The sequence below is a fragment of the Anomalospiza imberbis genome, chromosome 7 (assembly GCF_031753505.1).
Source record: "Anomalospiza imberbis isolate Cuckoo-Finch-1a 21T00152 chromosome 7, ASM3175350v1, whole genome shotgun sequence".
Classification (NCBI taxonomy): domain Eukaryota; kingdom Metazoa; phylum Chordata; class Aves; order Passeriformes; family Viduidae; genus Anomalospiza; species Anomalospiza imberbis.
In genome coordinates this window covers 8,567,093-8,582,163 of record NC_089687.1, presented here as the reverse complement: position 1 = coordinate 8,582,163, position 15,071 = coordinate 8,567,093, and the positions used below count along the sequence as shown (strand labels likewise).

At 39.6% G+C, this 15,071-nt stretch overlaps 1 protein-coding gene across 1 annotated transcript; it reads right to left on the bottom strand.

The window, feature by feature from the left end:
- Nucleotides 1–8,853, bottom strand: DDX18 (DEAD-box helicase 18). The gene is made up of 14 exons (XM_068195268.1): nucleotides 8,693–8,853; nucleotides 8,395–8,583; nucleotides 7,288–7,422; nucleotides 6,628–6,763; nucleotides 6,228–6,328; nucleotides 5,931–6,130; nucleotides 5,731–5,845; nucleotides 4,759–4,898; nucleotides 4,400–4,561; nucleotides 3,346–3,498; nucleotides 2,588–2,701; nucleotides 2,098–2,154; nucleotides 931–1,108; nucleotides 1–291 (listed from the first exon to the last, which is right to left on the bottom strand). Exons 1-14 carry the CDS (start codon nucleotides 8,808–8,810, stop codon nucleotides 149–151), a joined length of 1,941 nt encoding a protein of 646 aa, XP_068051369.1. The 5' UTR covers nucleotides 8,811–8,853; the 3' UTR covers nucleotides 1–148.
- Nucleotides 8,854–15,071: the final 6,218 nt, after the last annotated feature.

Below are 15,071 nucleotides of genomic sequence, written 5' to 3'. Positions count from 1 at the left end.
GTGAGAAATTAAAGATGTTCTCAGAAGAGAAAAAATCCTTAAAGAGACCTAAAAATGGGAAAGGAGCTGTTTAACTTGGAAGTAACTGCCAGATGGTTTTGATCAAGGTAAGCTACTCCAAGGCCCCAAGGCATTTTCATGACCAGAATTAACGAGAAAACTGCCGATTGTCAGGTTTCTTGCTGATGTGTTTGAAGATTTTTGCTTTGTGGACATTCTTTGATTTCTGGTAGCCAAATCCCCCACCTCCACCTCTTTTCTGTAGTCTTCTGCCATGGTTGCTGTTCACATCTGAAATTTCATTGGTTAAAGAACTTAAAAAGGAGTAATTTGAAATATTGCATTTTGGGTTTACTAAGGGTTATTGATGTGAGAAAAAATAGAGAAAAAGCTGAGCTGCCTAATTACAGAGAAACCCAGAACCTTGTGCTTGTGGTTCTAAATATTCCTCCAGCTGTCCAATTAAACTATCCAATGCACTACTGCTTCAAATTCCATTCACTGTCAGGTTTGACAGCAATTTAGATACAGTCTCCTGGTTCCTGCTCTTGCCTCTCTATGGCACTATTCCATGACTATGAAACTTAAGCAAGTATATTTCAATGAAAATAATTTTCTATGGAGGAGAACAATACTTTGGAACATGGATGCATTCCAGAATCCGCCCAACAGCAATTGAAGCCTGTACACCATGGACATGTGCTAAAAGAGATGTTTGTAGCCATTTCTGCAGTTATATTATCTGCAGTATTTACATTTTCTTTGATTAAATACTGTTGGAGCATGGTTCCCTCTTCATGATTATTAGCAGAAAAACTCCAACCCCAACAACAAAACAGCAGAACTTGAGGTACCATAGGACTTCAGCAAGTTGCACTGAACATTTATAATGCAGAAATTCAGCTTTGAAACACTGCAGTAAAAGGATACTGAGGTCAACAAATGGAGGAACTTTAAAACCAAACGAAAGGCAGACTTTTGGAAGATCCAAATTATTGACATCATAGATCTGCTTCAGAGAATGGGAGTCGTAAGCTCTGATATAAGCTTTGTAAGCCTCCTGGGCTGACTTGTGAAGGAAGTAGTTCTTCTCTATCAGTTTTTCCAGCTGGTGAGGGGAAAATAAAACCGTAAGAGACATAAACAATTATAGCTGTTAAAAGTCTATACATTATATTCAGACATTTTTTACTGTATGAGTGGCAATGACATTCACTCTTTACTACAGCAAAACTGCCCTGTGACATCAAAGTGCACATTCAGGTGTAAAAAACACTTTTATAAACAAGTACAGAGACAAAAAATCCTGAAGCTGACTTACAATACAAACAAAGCCTCAGCAATATGAAAATTTACAGAAATATTACACTGAGTTGTCCCAAACAAGTAAATCAAGGACAATACACGTGCAGCCACACCATGAAACCCTGTGTATGAGAACAGCCAGCCTGACACCTGAACTGTGTGATCCCATGCAATTCCATGCACAGTCTGATGTATTATGGTGCCAGTGCACTGTGACATCAGCAGTATTAATTCTAAACCAAAAATGGAGATACATCAGACTAAGACATTTTATTTGATGTGGGCCAAGTTCCCAATACTCATTAGATCCCAGTGTTTCATTTGATGTTTAACGTACTTTAATTCAGCATTCTAAAAATAAGAAACATTAAGCACCACTTCTTCCTGATTATGCTTAATTAGGAACCTCTCTCTGTAAGGACTGTCTTCACTGCTTCCTATACTTGCTATTTTAAATTCAAATTACTGCAAAGAAGCTTTACAGAACTCTTATCAAAATGATGATTCACATAAGTAATCAACAATAGAAATTCACATCTTCAGAATTAGCTATGCTATTCCACTCAACTCTGTGTTCCTTGGCTGTTTTTGTAGCACAGGAGCACAAAAGAAGTTTAGCTGATGTTGGGCTTTATTAACACCAGCTAATTAAAAATACATATGGGCTTAAATATTAATATTCCTAAAGAAGCAAACATATTTTTGAGTTGCAGTCATTATAGACTGCAACATTCTCCATGCAAATTATAAAAAAGATATTCAGAGTAGTTGAAGAGTAAAAACATGTCATACCTGAGACTGGATGTCTGAGATTTTTGACCAAGAAAATTCAAATTCACTTAGTGGTACCTTATAAACATAAGAAAAAATGAAGTATCAACATGATTTACACTGTGTAAATATAGTGAATGTGTTTAAGACCAAGGAAAAATAGAAAACAATCTGCTAGATAAGATTTTTTTAACACCACAGCTGTATCTGTAAAGTACCTTTACATCAATATGACAGTATTATCACTTCCTTTAAGCCAGAGTAATAGAGACACTCAGTATGACACCATTTTTTACCACTTTTGCTTTAGAAGTTAAATCACTTTAGTTAAAAGTCACAAAACAAGCCCATAAGGACAGCAACCAAGCAGCTCTGTGCAGTTCTGTTAAAATGATTACGTTTAAAAGAAGACTGTGCTTCTTTTGGATTAAATAAAATGAAACAGATCTTTGAAAAACCAAACCAAACCAAACCAACAGGTTCTGCCTTTAAAAACTGTACAGAAGTTTACCCTGGCTTGTTTAAGATAACGAAGGAAGCCCAGTTCTTCTGGTCGTAAGATGAGCAGAGCATGTCCTCTTCCATTTATTCCTCGGGCAGTCCTACCAACACGATGGATATATTCCTTTTGGAAAGAACAACAGACAACAAGGTCAGGCAGTCTTAATCATCAACAAAAAATACACTAAAGTTAACCTCAATATAATGTAAGGCATCATTCACTATTTGGTAAAACTTTTTCTTGGCACTGACACATGCATAAGGGAAAATAAATGCTGAAGGTGCAAAGCAACATCAGGCTGAGACAGAGCCCCTGACTGAAGCATTTTGTCTTTTACTGAAGAAAAAAATCTTAGTCTGCAGTAACTGAAAATTAAACCTTGATTTTAGAGATTTTTGAATTTCCCTTGTTTACAGTAGACTTTTATTCAAGTAAGAATATTATCTTTAAACAAAAAGAAAAGCTCAGGGATGCATACGTAAACTCACCCTCTTCTTGAGAAGTGTTTGGCTGTTTAGCTGATTAGATTTTAGCACAAAGAATATACAATATTTTAAAATACAGTCCTTAAGAAGGCAATCAAGGTCTTGGCTAGGAGCAGCATTTCCTAGGAGCTGGTGAAGGGCAGTGAAAGAAACCAGCAGCTGGATATGACTGTGGCTGAATCCTGCCCTCTGTCAAGCAGCAGTTTCAGCTCTTCTCTACAACTAAGTTTGTAGTCAGGATTTGATTTCTTGCTGTGACACTTGTCTATTTCCTTAGCTTACCTTTGGATCATCTGGAGGGTCATACTGGACAATCCAGTCAACCTCAGGAATGTCCAATCCTCTGGCAGCCACATCAGTGCACAGCAGTATTCCAGACTCTGCATTACAGAACTGGAAAAATGTTGTAGTACGTTTGGTCTGTTTCTGCTTACCCTGAAAGGAAACAAACACACTGGGGATGAAATATCAACTAAAAAAATCATTTGAGACATCTTGCCAAAGATGGTTTTGTACAGACCAAGCAGGATCATTTTGAAGTGAAGAAACAAAGAAAAAAAAAAAAAAAACCACACAGGGTTACATGAAGTGGCATCCCTCAGAGGTTACAATGTATCTCCCAAAACATTAAAAATTGCATAAACATTCTTCTCAAGAGTACAACATGCATGTTTCAAGTTCAAAAAAAGGACATCTGCAAGTCTAGCAACATATTAGACCGATTACAGGTTATAAAAGCAAACAACACCGATACTTGTCACAGTTCTATCAAAGAACAGCAATACATTTCTCCCCCAAACAAAATAAAAAGGACATTTATGATTAGTTGCAACTGTTTCATAGCCTTTCAGTCAATTCTTTGTTCTAAACTGTGCATTTTGTGGTTTCGATAAAAAATTTACAATAGTCATCCAAATGGTAAGAATTAGCATAGTAAATCCAAACATCACCCCGGCCTTAGGAAAAGCATCAAACACTTCAGGCATCAGACCCTGGATTTCTCTGACAAAAAAATTGCTCCATGTATTAGATTTTAGTGCTTGTGAAAGGTAGCTTCTTGGAAGAAAACAGAAATGTTGCTACACAGAGAGCATAAATTAGTGTCAGTGCTCAGCGCTGGTTCAAAAAATAGCAAGTTTGATTGCTCAAGTGTTATTATATAATCTTTGCATTATCTCCTTCCTCTACAGAATAATCAAGACCATTGTCAGTTTTGTGAGCAGGCTGTTGGTTTTTTAGAAACTGGAGTGAAACAAACCAGACAAAGGTAAAGCCAGTAAGAGCTTACAGGTGTTATCAGAATAGATCAAAATAAATCAATGGATAAGATACTTACATGAATGGCCAAAACAGGCAGATCAATGTAGTTGAGTAATTCATAGTGGTACTTCACTGACATACATGAAGAAAAAAATACCATCAGTTTCTTCTTCCGGTTCTTCTTGAGGAATGTGAAGAGCAAAAGGAATCTTTTTTCAGATGGACACACCACATAACCCTGCAAAATTTTAAACATTGTTAAATAAAAGTAGTAAGGAGCAAACTTGTGTTTTAGGAACACAATTACATCAGGGAAGGGCTACTTTGTGAAAAAATCCTAACCAAACAGTTGTACATCTGAAACATCCCAAGTAAAAAAACCACAGGGCTTGGTGTGTTCAGAGATCTCAACCCTCCCCCTAATGTTTCTCTTACCTGTTCCAGACCATCTACTGTTGCTGTCTCCTTGTTATCATCAACCCCAACATACAGTGGCTCTTTCTTCAGAGAGATCTTTGCCAGATCTTCGACCTTTCTGGTTTGTGTGGCAGAGAAAAGCATCGTCTGTCTGCGCTCTGGAAAATATTTGAAAGACAGCTTCACTTTTTAAAGAAGAATTCACATAGTGATTCTGGAAAATCTAACTGCAAACTTCCCTGGGCAAATCTTCCAATTCAATTCTAATTCAAACATACTGCTACTGACAAACAAAGAGGTGTAGTTGTATTATGGGGTGTACATCATGTTTATTTCAGTTGTCACCACCCCCAAAATCCTAACCACTAGCAAAACACAGTGCTCTTTCTCTGTAAAAACGTTAATAATCATTTGCAATCCAATTCAGACACAAAACAAAACTGAGATCAATCTTCTAATTCTAAATTAATTTCCATGAATACTACAATATTTTTGTTTAAAAAACCAATTCAAACTGTGTTTAATACATCGATTACAAGGAATAGTTACACGAAAAATTAGGAAAAGAAAAATTTAAGGTAAATACTTAAACTTCTTCAAGATACTGGTCTTGGAGGTATCAAAAAAGATTGAACTGCAAGTCGGAAGCCCTTTTTCCTTGAATTTAAACCTTATTAGGAAACAATAAATTGCAGGAAATAAACACGCAGAGGACAATGAATGAGAAAATGGAAACATTAAACTAAAAGGATTTTATATGAACAGAATTATATCTCTGAAGAGCATCTGAAAACTCTGTTCTTCAGATAAATGATGTTGAATAAGTAATATATACTGGCTAGCAGAAAAAAAGACAGAGTAAAAAAACCGCTATGAAGTTAATTTACAGAACTATAAAAATTAATAACTTCTCCTACAATAATAGAGTCAGAAAGAAGACATAATGTTAGTCAAATGGTTTCCAGGAGAGAGAGATTTTTTTTTTCTTACTTGGTAAAAGTTTTATGATCTGTTTCATTTCTTCTTCAAATCCAACCTCCAAGATTCGATCTGCCTCATCAATTACTAAACACTGCAAGTTCTTGTACATGAAACCTGGAGTGTTCTAGAAGATTAACAAACTCACAGTCAGACAGGAAAAGGAGTTTTATTGTTTTAACAAACAGATTAGACATCAATACTGTATCTACCTGCATATGATCCAGCAGTCTTCCTGGTGTTGCTACAATGATGTTGATTCCATTTCCAAGCTTCTGTGCTTCTGCTGATCTGTTACTGCCCCCCATTATCAGACCATAGGTATGAACGTGATGATTCATGAGTTCTTTAAGAACTCCGTAGGTTTGCATAGCCAGCTCTCGAGTAGGAGAAAGAATAATAACACCCGTTCCTAAAAAATACATCAATCAGAGAGTCAGTTACAACTCATCCAACCCCCTAAATGGCTGCTTTGCAGTGAAATTCAGCTGTGAAATGAAGAGCCTTACCATTCCTAGGCATGAATTTCAGCTTGTAGATGAGCTCGACTGCAGGAATGAGAAACGCAAGTGTTTTTCCACTGCCTGTTTTTGCAGCTGCTAAAATATCCCTGCAAGCAGCAATAGAAAAAGAACTATTTAGTTGACCATACCAAGAGAAGAGCAATCTCCTCTAATCCATGCTGACAATGGAAAAAACTAACACGGCTTAAAGAAGACCAGTGGAGTTGGTACGAGGAGCTTGCTGGCAGAGGCAGGTCACAGCAATTAATGAGTGGAAGGCCCCTCGGTGATCGTGGAGGTCTTTTCCAACCTTAATACCATGATTTGATTTTATGTATGTAGTTTGGCAGCAAAATTTACAAAACATCTGGGGTCATTAGAGTGACTAAAAAGCCCTATTTCTTACCTGCCTTCCAGAAGAGGCTTAATACTTTTATGTTGAATCTCGGTCATGTGTGTAAACCCCATGTCGTTTATGCCTTTCAATGTATTCTCACTGACACAACCAGCCAGGGAAGCAAAGGAATTGTCTTCAAAAGCACCTGAAGTGAGGGCAAAATAAAAAATATTTAAACTTATTTCTTCTATTTCCTCTGCAACCTGAGATTAACCAGTTCAAATTTACCTATATGGAAAAAAAATCAAAGGACTTCTTATTGCATTCTACCACAAAATCCAAAGACACTGACACAATACTCTGTATTCATGAGTTCACAACAAAACTACAAAGAGTTAATAAAAATGAATATGAATGCACTGCTTTTCTGTCAGATTTACTAGTTCTACACCTCCAGCCTGCTCTTCATGGACTTCTTCCTTTACAGATAAGCATATGTGTATATAGGTTTAAAACACACTTTCACTAGTAATTGTAGGACCAACAGATGTGTATATGATGCAAAGTTCCAAGAACAGCAGATGGGTGAGTGCTGTACAGCTGCCAGTGTCACATCACATATTCAAACACCCGTCTCACAAAGCTCACTTGAAAACTGCAACTTGCTCTGGAAGGAAAGTGTTAGACCTTGGGATTTTGCCCGTGCATGAGGAAGAGAACACAAGATACCTGTTACACCTAGTGGCAAACTGGGCACTTCATCTTCCTCCTCTTCCACTTCTTTCTCTCCAGAGTCCTGCTTATCTCCATCTTCTACCTCTGCAGATTCATCGTCTTCAGTTTTTGCTTTTTTGGTTTCTGTATCTGGAGTGTTATTTTTACAGAAGACAAGTCAGTTAGAAATACAAAGGTCATGGTTATAATGAAAAGCTGTTCCACAGACTGAATTTCCTTTAGTCTGTAAGCCATGTACAAAGATCACGATTTTCCATGGGATGGAGGAGAGACAAGGTTTCTATGGAATTTTCTGAGGCACAGAGCAAAAAATCCCCAAGTTCCTTCCACACAGCCCATTTTGCATAGTGAAAAAAATTTAGCTTGATGTATATCACATGACATCTTGTGTGGATGCAAGATAAATTGTCCTTAAATTGGTTAAAAAATTCTTTCCCATCTGCCATGCAGACACAAAATTTCCCACACCGTTTGTGCTCAGGATATGTGAGAAGTTGCATTTTAGGAACCTGAATCTTCAGAGATGAAAGCACATCTTCATTGGCATAACATGACGCGCGTCCCAAAAATCAAATAATTTCAAAATTTTGAAAGCCTCTATTCCTCATGTAGGTCTAGATATGTATCTGTAAATCTATACATATAAAAACGTGTGCAAACCTAGCAATATTTGTGTGGTGCTATTCGGGTTTTTTTTTTTTTGTAGTTTTCAAGTATACTTCAGTTTGATAATATATAAATGTTGCCAAAGGCTGGACATATGACTACAAATCTGTATTAGCTGCACAGCCAAGTACAGAGGGCACCCATCTACCAGAGCCCTGGTAGGCATGTATTTGAATAATAAACAAGCAAAATATCCAGTCAACGTTACAAAGCACAACCCTATGGAACAAATAAATTGGCTACTAGTATGAATTAAGAATTCAAATATCGCAGCTGGAACGAGACGGGTAAATCTTTAAACCTCAGGGACTTTAAAACGCACACCTGACCGGCACATGGCATTTCAAACTTTCCCCGACGCCGCGGGAACCCTAAGGAGGCGCTTGCGGGGTCTCCAGCCCTGGGAAGCACGCTGTCTTTGCTATGAACACGCACCATCTTCTCCGTTGGCCACTGCTTTTCTCTTTTTCTTCTTCTTTTTCTTCTTTTCCCCGCTGCGGGGTCCGGCTGCGTCCGCAGGCTCCGCGCCCTCCTCGGCCGCTGCACCCACCTCTGGCACCGCCGCCTCCTCCACCTCCTCCTCCTCCGGGGATCCCTGAGAAGCCGCCTCGCTCGGCGAGGGCACTGCACGGCAGAGACAGAAAGAGGAGAGAGAGGGGAGAGAACACAAAGTTAGTCACGGCTCCGCCGGCGCTCAGCCGGGGAGAGGCTCCGCGGCGCCGCCCGCCCGTACCTGCCCCCTGGGCCGCCCGCAGCTTCAGGTTGCGCTGTCGCAGCTTCAGGTTGCGCTTGTGGATCTTCCTGCGGAGCAGCCGCATGGGCAGGTTGCTGGCAGCAGCCGGCACCGACATCGCGGCAGCGGGAACGCCGCGCTCCCGGCACGCACACGTGGGCAGGCCGCGGCCGGACCCGCCGGAACCGCCGCCCGCGGGGCCTCACGGGCACCGGGCAGCGCCCTCTGGGGGCCCGGCGGAGGCAGCGCCGCGCGGGGCCCGGCCTCGATCCCTGCCCTGCTCCAGCCGCGATTCCCGCCCCAGTCGCGACCTCGATCCCCGCTCCGCTCCCGGCCCCGATCCCCGCTCCGCTCCCGGCCCCGATCCCCGCTCCGCTCCCGGTCGCGGTCTCAGCCGCCGAGGCGGACCACGCCCCGGGTTTTCCTGAGGAGGGGGCTCGCCGTGTCCCACACAAACCCCCCCAGCCTCACAACACCCGTCTGCCCAGTGGTGCTGCCTCCACCCATGGTTACATGCGTTCAACGGGAGAAAGAGACAGAATTAAAGAATCAGGTTGGAAAAGAACTCAGAGATCATCGAGTCCAACCTTCGACCACAATCACCATGTAGACTACCCCATGGCACTGATCGCCATGTCCAGGCTTTCCTTAAACAGCTCCAGGGATGGGGACTCCCGGGCAGTTCATTCCAATGAGTAATCACAATTTGTGAAGAAATTCTTTCTGATATCCAGCCTCAATCTCCCCTGGCGCAGCTTGAAGCCGCGTGCTCTTGTCCCGTCACGGTAGCCTGGGAGCAGAGCCCGGCCCCCGGCTGCCGCTCCTGCCAGGGAGCTGTGGAGGGCAGAAGGGCCCCCCGAACCTCCTTTTTTCCAGGCTAAACACCCCCAGCTCCCCCAGAGCTGCCCATCAGAGTCGTGCTGCAGCCCCTTCCCCAGGCTCACTGCCGTACTCCGCACTCACTGCAGCCCCTCGGTGCCCTGGAACCGAGGGCCCAGAACGGGGCACAGCGCTCGAGGTGTCAAATGCAGAGGCAGAGTCACGTCCCTGCTCCTCCAAAGAGGATTCCCGAAGGCTGACCCGCGGCGCCCACCGCTGCTTCCCGACAGCAGAGGGCACAGACTGCACAGACTGCACAGGGATGTGCCGCGCCTTTGCCGCCTGAAAGCAGAAAGCAGCGCCTTCTGAGACACCCCAGACCGCACACTGAGTTTGGGTCATCCCTTGATACTGTGAAAAACGCCAGTCACTTGTTCTAAAATTTCAAAAGTTTAATAGTAATAAAATAGTGATAAAAATAGTAATAAAAATTAGAGCACTAAGCATTGGGACAATTAGAGTTAGGACAATAAAGGACAATAAAAAGCATAGAATTGCGGACGTCCGGATGCTCTTGGGCACTAAGCCACAAAAGCACACCTTGCTAACGAAGGATTACCCCTTAAAAGCAATAGCCTGTTGCATATTCATAGATCTCATACATTATTCAAAAATCCTTTTTCAAACAAAGAATGTCTTCTGCTTAGATTCTGTCCCCCCCTTCATCTTGTAAATCAATTTCTTATCTCCTAGAACTCTGGAAGAAATCTAACCAGTCCCGATAAGGAGGCAACAAATCCCTGGATTTTGGAGTCTTTTTGCTGTTAACTGTATGCAAATAGTTTCTTGGTTATCTTATCCATTCCTTGAGCTAGTTACAAAAAGTATCTTACATCACATAGTTTCTGTTTTAATATTATGCTATAGCTTAAAAACTATACTTATCACTCTACTTAAAAGAGATTAATACAGCATAACTTTCTAACATAACACATATAGTATTCATTTTAATATTTGCGAAAAGCCAATGATGTAATATGCACCTATAACAATACCTTGCTGTAACACAGAATAACCTGCAGAACTAATTCTGTATTAAGCAACGAAAGTAATTTTTCACCATCTGAAATTATTGTCTTCCGTAGGTCGTTTGGATCACCAGGATGAGAATTTGCTTACCGGAGCTTCAGACTGTGAACCATGCCATTCTGTCCAGACTTTCACAGAGTGGCTGATATGTCTGCCACAGCTTTAACAAGTTGAATGGATTATTGCTATTTCCATCAGCTGCATTTGAAACTAAACTGATCCATCCTCAGCAAGAAAGGCTTTTGGTACAGACTCCAAAGGATCTCAGTTTTACCTGCTTAATTTTAAGCAGGTGAAAGTTCCTTGCTGCAGGTCAGTGTAATTTAGGTTCTGTGCCTATTTAATCCTTGGCTACCTTATATTGCATTTGCAGAATTTTTAAGTAGACATGAGTTTGCTCTTCCTAGGCTGTACTGATTTATCTGGATGTGACTAGGTTTACTGTTTGGATCCAGATTTAACCCGGGCAGTACTTCTTTCTGGAATATGGTCATTGTGCAGATAGAATGTATAAAGATCTGGACAGCAGGGAGCACTGAGGGGGGACAAAGTTATGTCCTTTGGGTATGGCATGGGTCCTCATGTTCTCATCTTAACCAGTAGTGCCAGGATCATTGCTATTTTTGCGTTCACCCACATCATCACACCCCCCAGCTCTTCCAAGAATTAGGACCTGGTAAAGGTAATCCTGGTAAAGGATTCTGGTCAGGTAAAAGCCTTTATATAAACTCACCTCAGTGTCCATGCTGGGTTCCGGCTGACTTGGCAAGTCTTTGTGAAATTGCATTAGTGTGGCACAAGGCCCACATTGATAAGCTGCAGGGTTATGTCTGACCCCACTGACCTGCTGTCTGTTGGCTACAATCAACATGGCACACAAGGGAAACTTTATTGACAAAAGATGGTCTTGCATCTATGTACACAGACGTCAGGGCATGCTGTATAAGAATTCAGAAATTACAGATTTTTTTTTTTAGGTGGCAAATTATCATGAGCTCCAAAATTGCTTTCTCTCAATGTCTTGTAAAACATGTTACAAACAACTGTGCTTCTCTGGAAATTTTAAAACGTGTTTTTGAGCTTCCTTCTTTTAGCATCTATTTGTTTTTCTTCAAGCTGTTATTGTGGAAAGTCGCAAAAAACAACAACAAAAAAAAAAAGAAGACTCAGAAGATAATAATGATAATATTATTGTGACAGGTCTAGACAGTAATTTAAACCATTAACTCATGTTAATAGTTTTACTCTGAATTTTGGCATTTCTTAGATAGCATATGAATCCCCTCTAGTACAAGTGTCATTTTTGTCCAATACATTCATTCCTAATTGCTTGAGTTATCAGGCAATCATTACCAAGAATAGGATTTTCTCAAATGGTTATTGAATTGTTGTCAAAATGTCCCAAATTTTCTGCACATGATCTTGCAGGAAGGTTTGTAGGGAAACATGTTTTGTGTGACTAACCTTTATGGAGCTGAATAAGTCCATATGAGATAATGGTGAATATTTTTAATGGACTGCTAATGTCAGTATTTTATCTCCCCGAGGTAATTCATCTTTATAGCCAAATTCAGAATATTTGTGCCTACTTACCATAAACTAACTCGTGTTGATTAAAATGTAACACAGAAGTAGTCATTGATTTCAGTTGTATCATTTCAAGTAGAAGGTGTAATTTATACAAAAGGTGCCGAAGTCCCATCTAGAAAAGGTCGTGAAACAAAAGTGTGTAGTCATTTTTTAATACAGGATTTTGGGTACAGAGCTGAATTAAAGAAGACAAGTTTTATTTTCAGAAATCAGAATTTCTGTAGAAATGCTTTTTTGATGTCTTAGGTTGAATATGAAGAAAATCAACACTGATGTCATTTATGAACATCTGCACCATTTATGAACATCTGCACCATTCAGCTAAAAGTTCTGAACTAGAAAACTAAAACCTTCATTGCTTGCAGCCACAAACTGAAACACTGTTCAGAGATGTCTTTTAATTTTTAGCAGATTATTATTTTCCGTGCTACAGCAAATTTATCTGTCAGAAAGTAATACAAAGGGACTTGGTTTAAAATCAGATTTTTTTTCAAATGTGTCTACCTTACCAGTCTGTGTACATATGCAAATGATGGATACAAAGGTTTCTGTAGAAATAATCAATTTTCTAATTTAATGGAGATATATAATTCTGAAATGTGGACTTTGACAGAGAAAAGTTACCCAAATCTGAACTGATATAAATGGCATAGATACAGATATATTCAGATACATCACACAGAGAATAGATGACTTGATTTATAGAACATGTCAATGTTAATGTGAGCTAGAAATTGCTGGTACAAATCATATATTTATAGGGTATCACTGAATATCACTGAACCTGTGAGGGAATTCAAAGTATGGCTTACAAGGAAAGTAAGGTATCCATGTTTGGAAAAAGCAAGGCAGGCTACCATAATCACATCTTTTTAGGGGGTTGGTTTAATGCTGCTTTCAGCTAATGTGTCCCTTGTGCCATGTGGCAGTCTGGTCTCAGTGATAACTGACAGCAGCAGCACTTTGTGGACATGGCAGTAGAGCTGGATTCAAATCACATCAGTGAATTTTTTATTTCTCATTCAGCCCATATTTTACAGCTGGAACTGACACCACGGCAAGTGTTCTAATGCATGATCTCCTCTTTGACACACAGAGGACCAAAGTCCAGGAACTGCCAAAATCAGGAAATGCCACCTTGTAGGAAATGTTGGAGATCTACCTTGCAGTAAGAGATTATTTTATGTTTACCACCTGCACACTGCAAACAAAAATTCTTCAGGAAAACAAGGTGCTATACACATTTTTATCCTCACAGAGGCAATGAGAGAACAAAAAATGCATAATGCAAGAGCAGTGCACAGTTTGTAATGTACCACTGGCAGGCAGGAGGGTACCTTGAGGATAATTGAAGTGCAAAATTATGGCACACAGCTGAACAGGTTAGAATCTATTTTATTTTATTTTATTGATTTTATTTTATTTTTATGTAAATTTGTTTCTGATGTTTGCAATTTAAACTTACAGAATATTTTTGGGGTCCTCAGAAGTTGCTTTTCTGAATCAGATGAAATAATATTCAAACATTTTCTGTTCTATTTTAGGAGGCTGTTTACAGGTTTACTTCCCCTGTTCCACAAACACTAACAGGTGTAGATAAAGAGCCTGTTTTGCACATGACAGTAAGCTACAGCCACTTTTATTAAGACAGCATGTAAATTCACAATATTCTTTTTTTACCTACAAAGATCCAATTTTTAACTCCTGTTTTTAGAAAACTTAGTGAAGGTTTCTCAAAATGCTGCAAAGGCTACAAGTAGGATCAAGTGATTTATCAGCAGATTAATCAAACTGCAGATATAGCAACTAGTTTATAACTTACAGACTGACAGATTCATAAGGCTTAAAATAATAATTGTATCAGGCATAAAAGGCATTCCTTTTACAGTGCCCTCATTATTTTAAAGAATACTAGTAAGTATATTACTGTCTCCTATTCAGAAGGAGTGTGTCTTTTATAGTGCTTCATCATTTACAGATCTTCATTTAAAACAGCTCTGTTCAAATGATATAAAGTCATGATTAAACTCAAAGAGAGTATGAAATTTGATACAGTAAAGGAAATATATAGGGTCAGCTAAAATTCTTTCAAGCTCTTTTGAAGAAAAAATTTGAAGGGGAGGGATATTCTGGGTGCATAGCAGCTGGGTGGAGGCTGATTAGTGGCAGTTTGTGGTTGGAATGAACACAAGATGTCACCCTCGCTGTGAGAGAACTCCAGCACACAAACGCCCTTAGCTGAAGAGGAAAGAGAACGAAGAATTGAGGTTACTTTTTTTCTTTTGACAGTTGTCCATCACATATGTTCCTTCATTTACCTGTCCTGGAGCACTGTTTCACTGCAAAATTTTCTCCATCTGAGTATTTATAGGAAAATTCTCTCATGCCATTTATAATTTTTTAAGTTGCTTTTTAAAAGTAGGTTCTGAAATTTGGAATCAGGTTTTACTTCTCTGAGTAGTAACCCTATGTTTCTTATACTGTTAGTGAAAAATATGATGGAGAATAAAGTGCCATATATTTCTGAGTTTTCTTCAGTAACATTAATTTTCATACATTTACCTGGAAGTCTTAAAACTTCTAGAAGGATGGAATGGTAACTATTGTGAAAAACTTTCAGATAATATCATGAGATGAATTGTCACATTTCTTCCTAAAATGTGCCGAGAGAACCATTTTGTGCTGAAGAGTAATAGTTTCTGTATGTAAAGTTTGAAATTCCCTCTACCTTTATTCTAAACAATACAAAATTCTTCCTTTGAGGAAGATGGGGTTTAAAATCTTGAATTAAATGAAACATTGATTAAACAATGGTATTAGCATTCTTCTAATTATAATTTAACTCCTTGAGCTCAGGCCTGTGAATTCAGTAATGCAGACA

Coding starts and splice junctions, on each gene's coding strand:
- DDX18 (XM_068195268.1), bottom strand. CDS start 8,810: ATGTCGGTGCCGGCTGCTGCCAGCAACCTGCCCATGCGGCTGCTCCGC. Junction 6,764..7,287: donor TTTGCCACTAGGTGTAACAG/GTATCTTGTGTT, acceptor CCCTCACTTCAG/GTGCTTTTGAAGACAATTCC. Junction 5,846..5,930: donor GACTGCTGGATCATATGCAG/GTAGATACAGTA, acceptor TTAATCTTCTAG/AACACTCCAGGTTTCATGTA.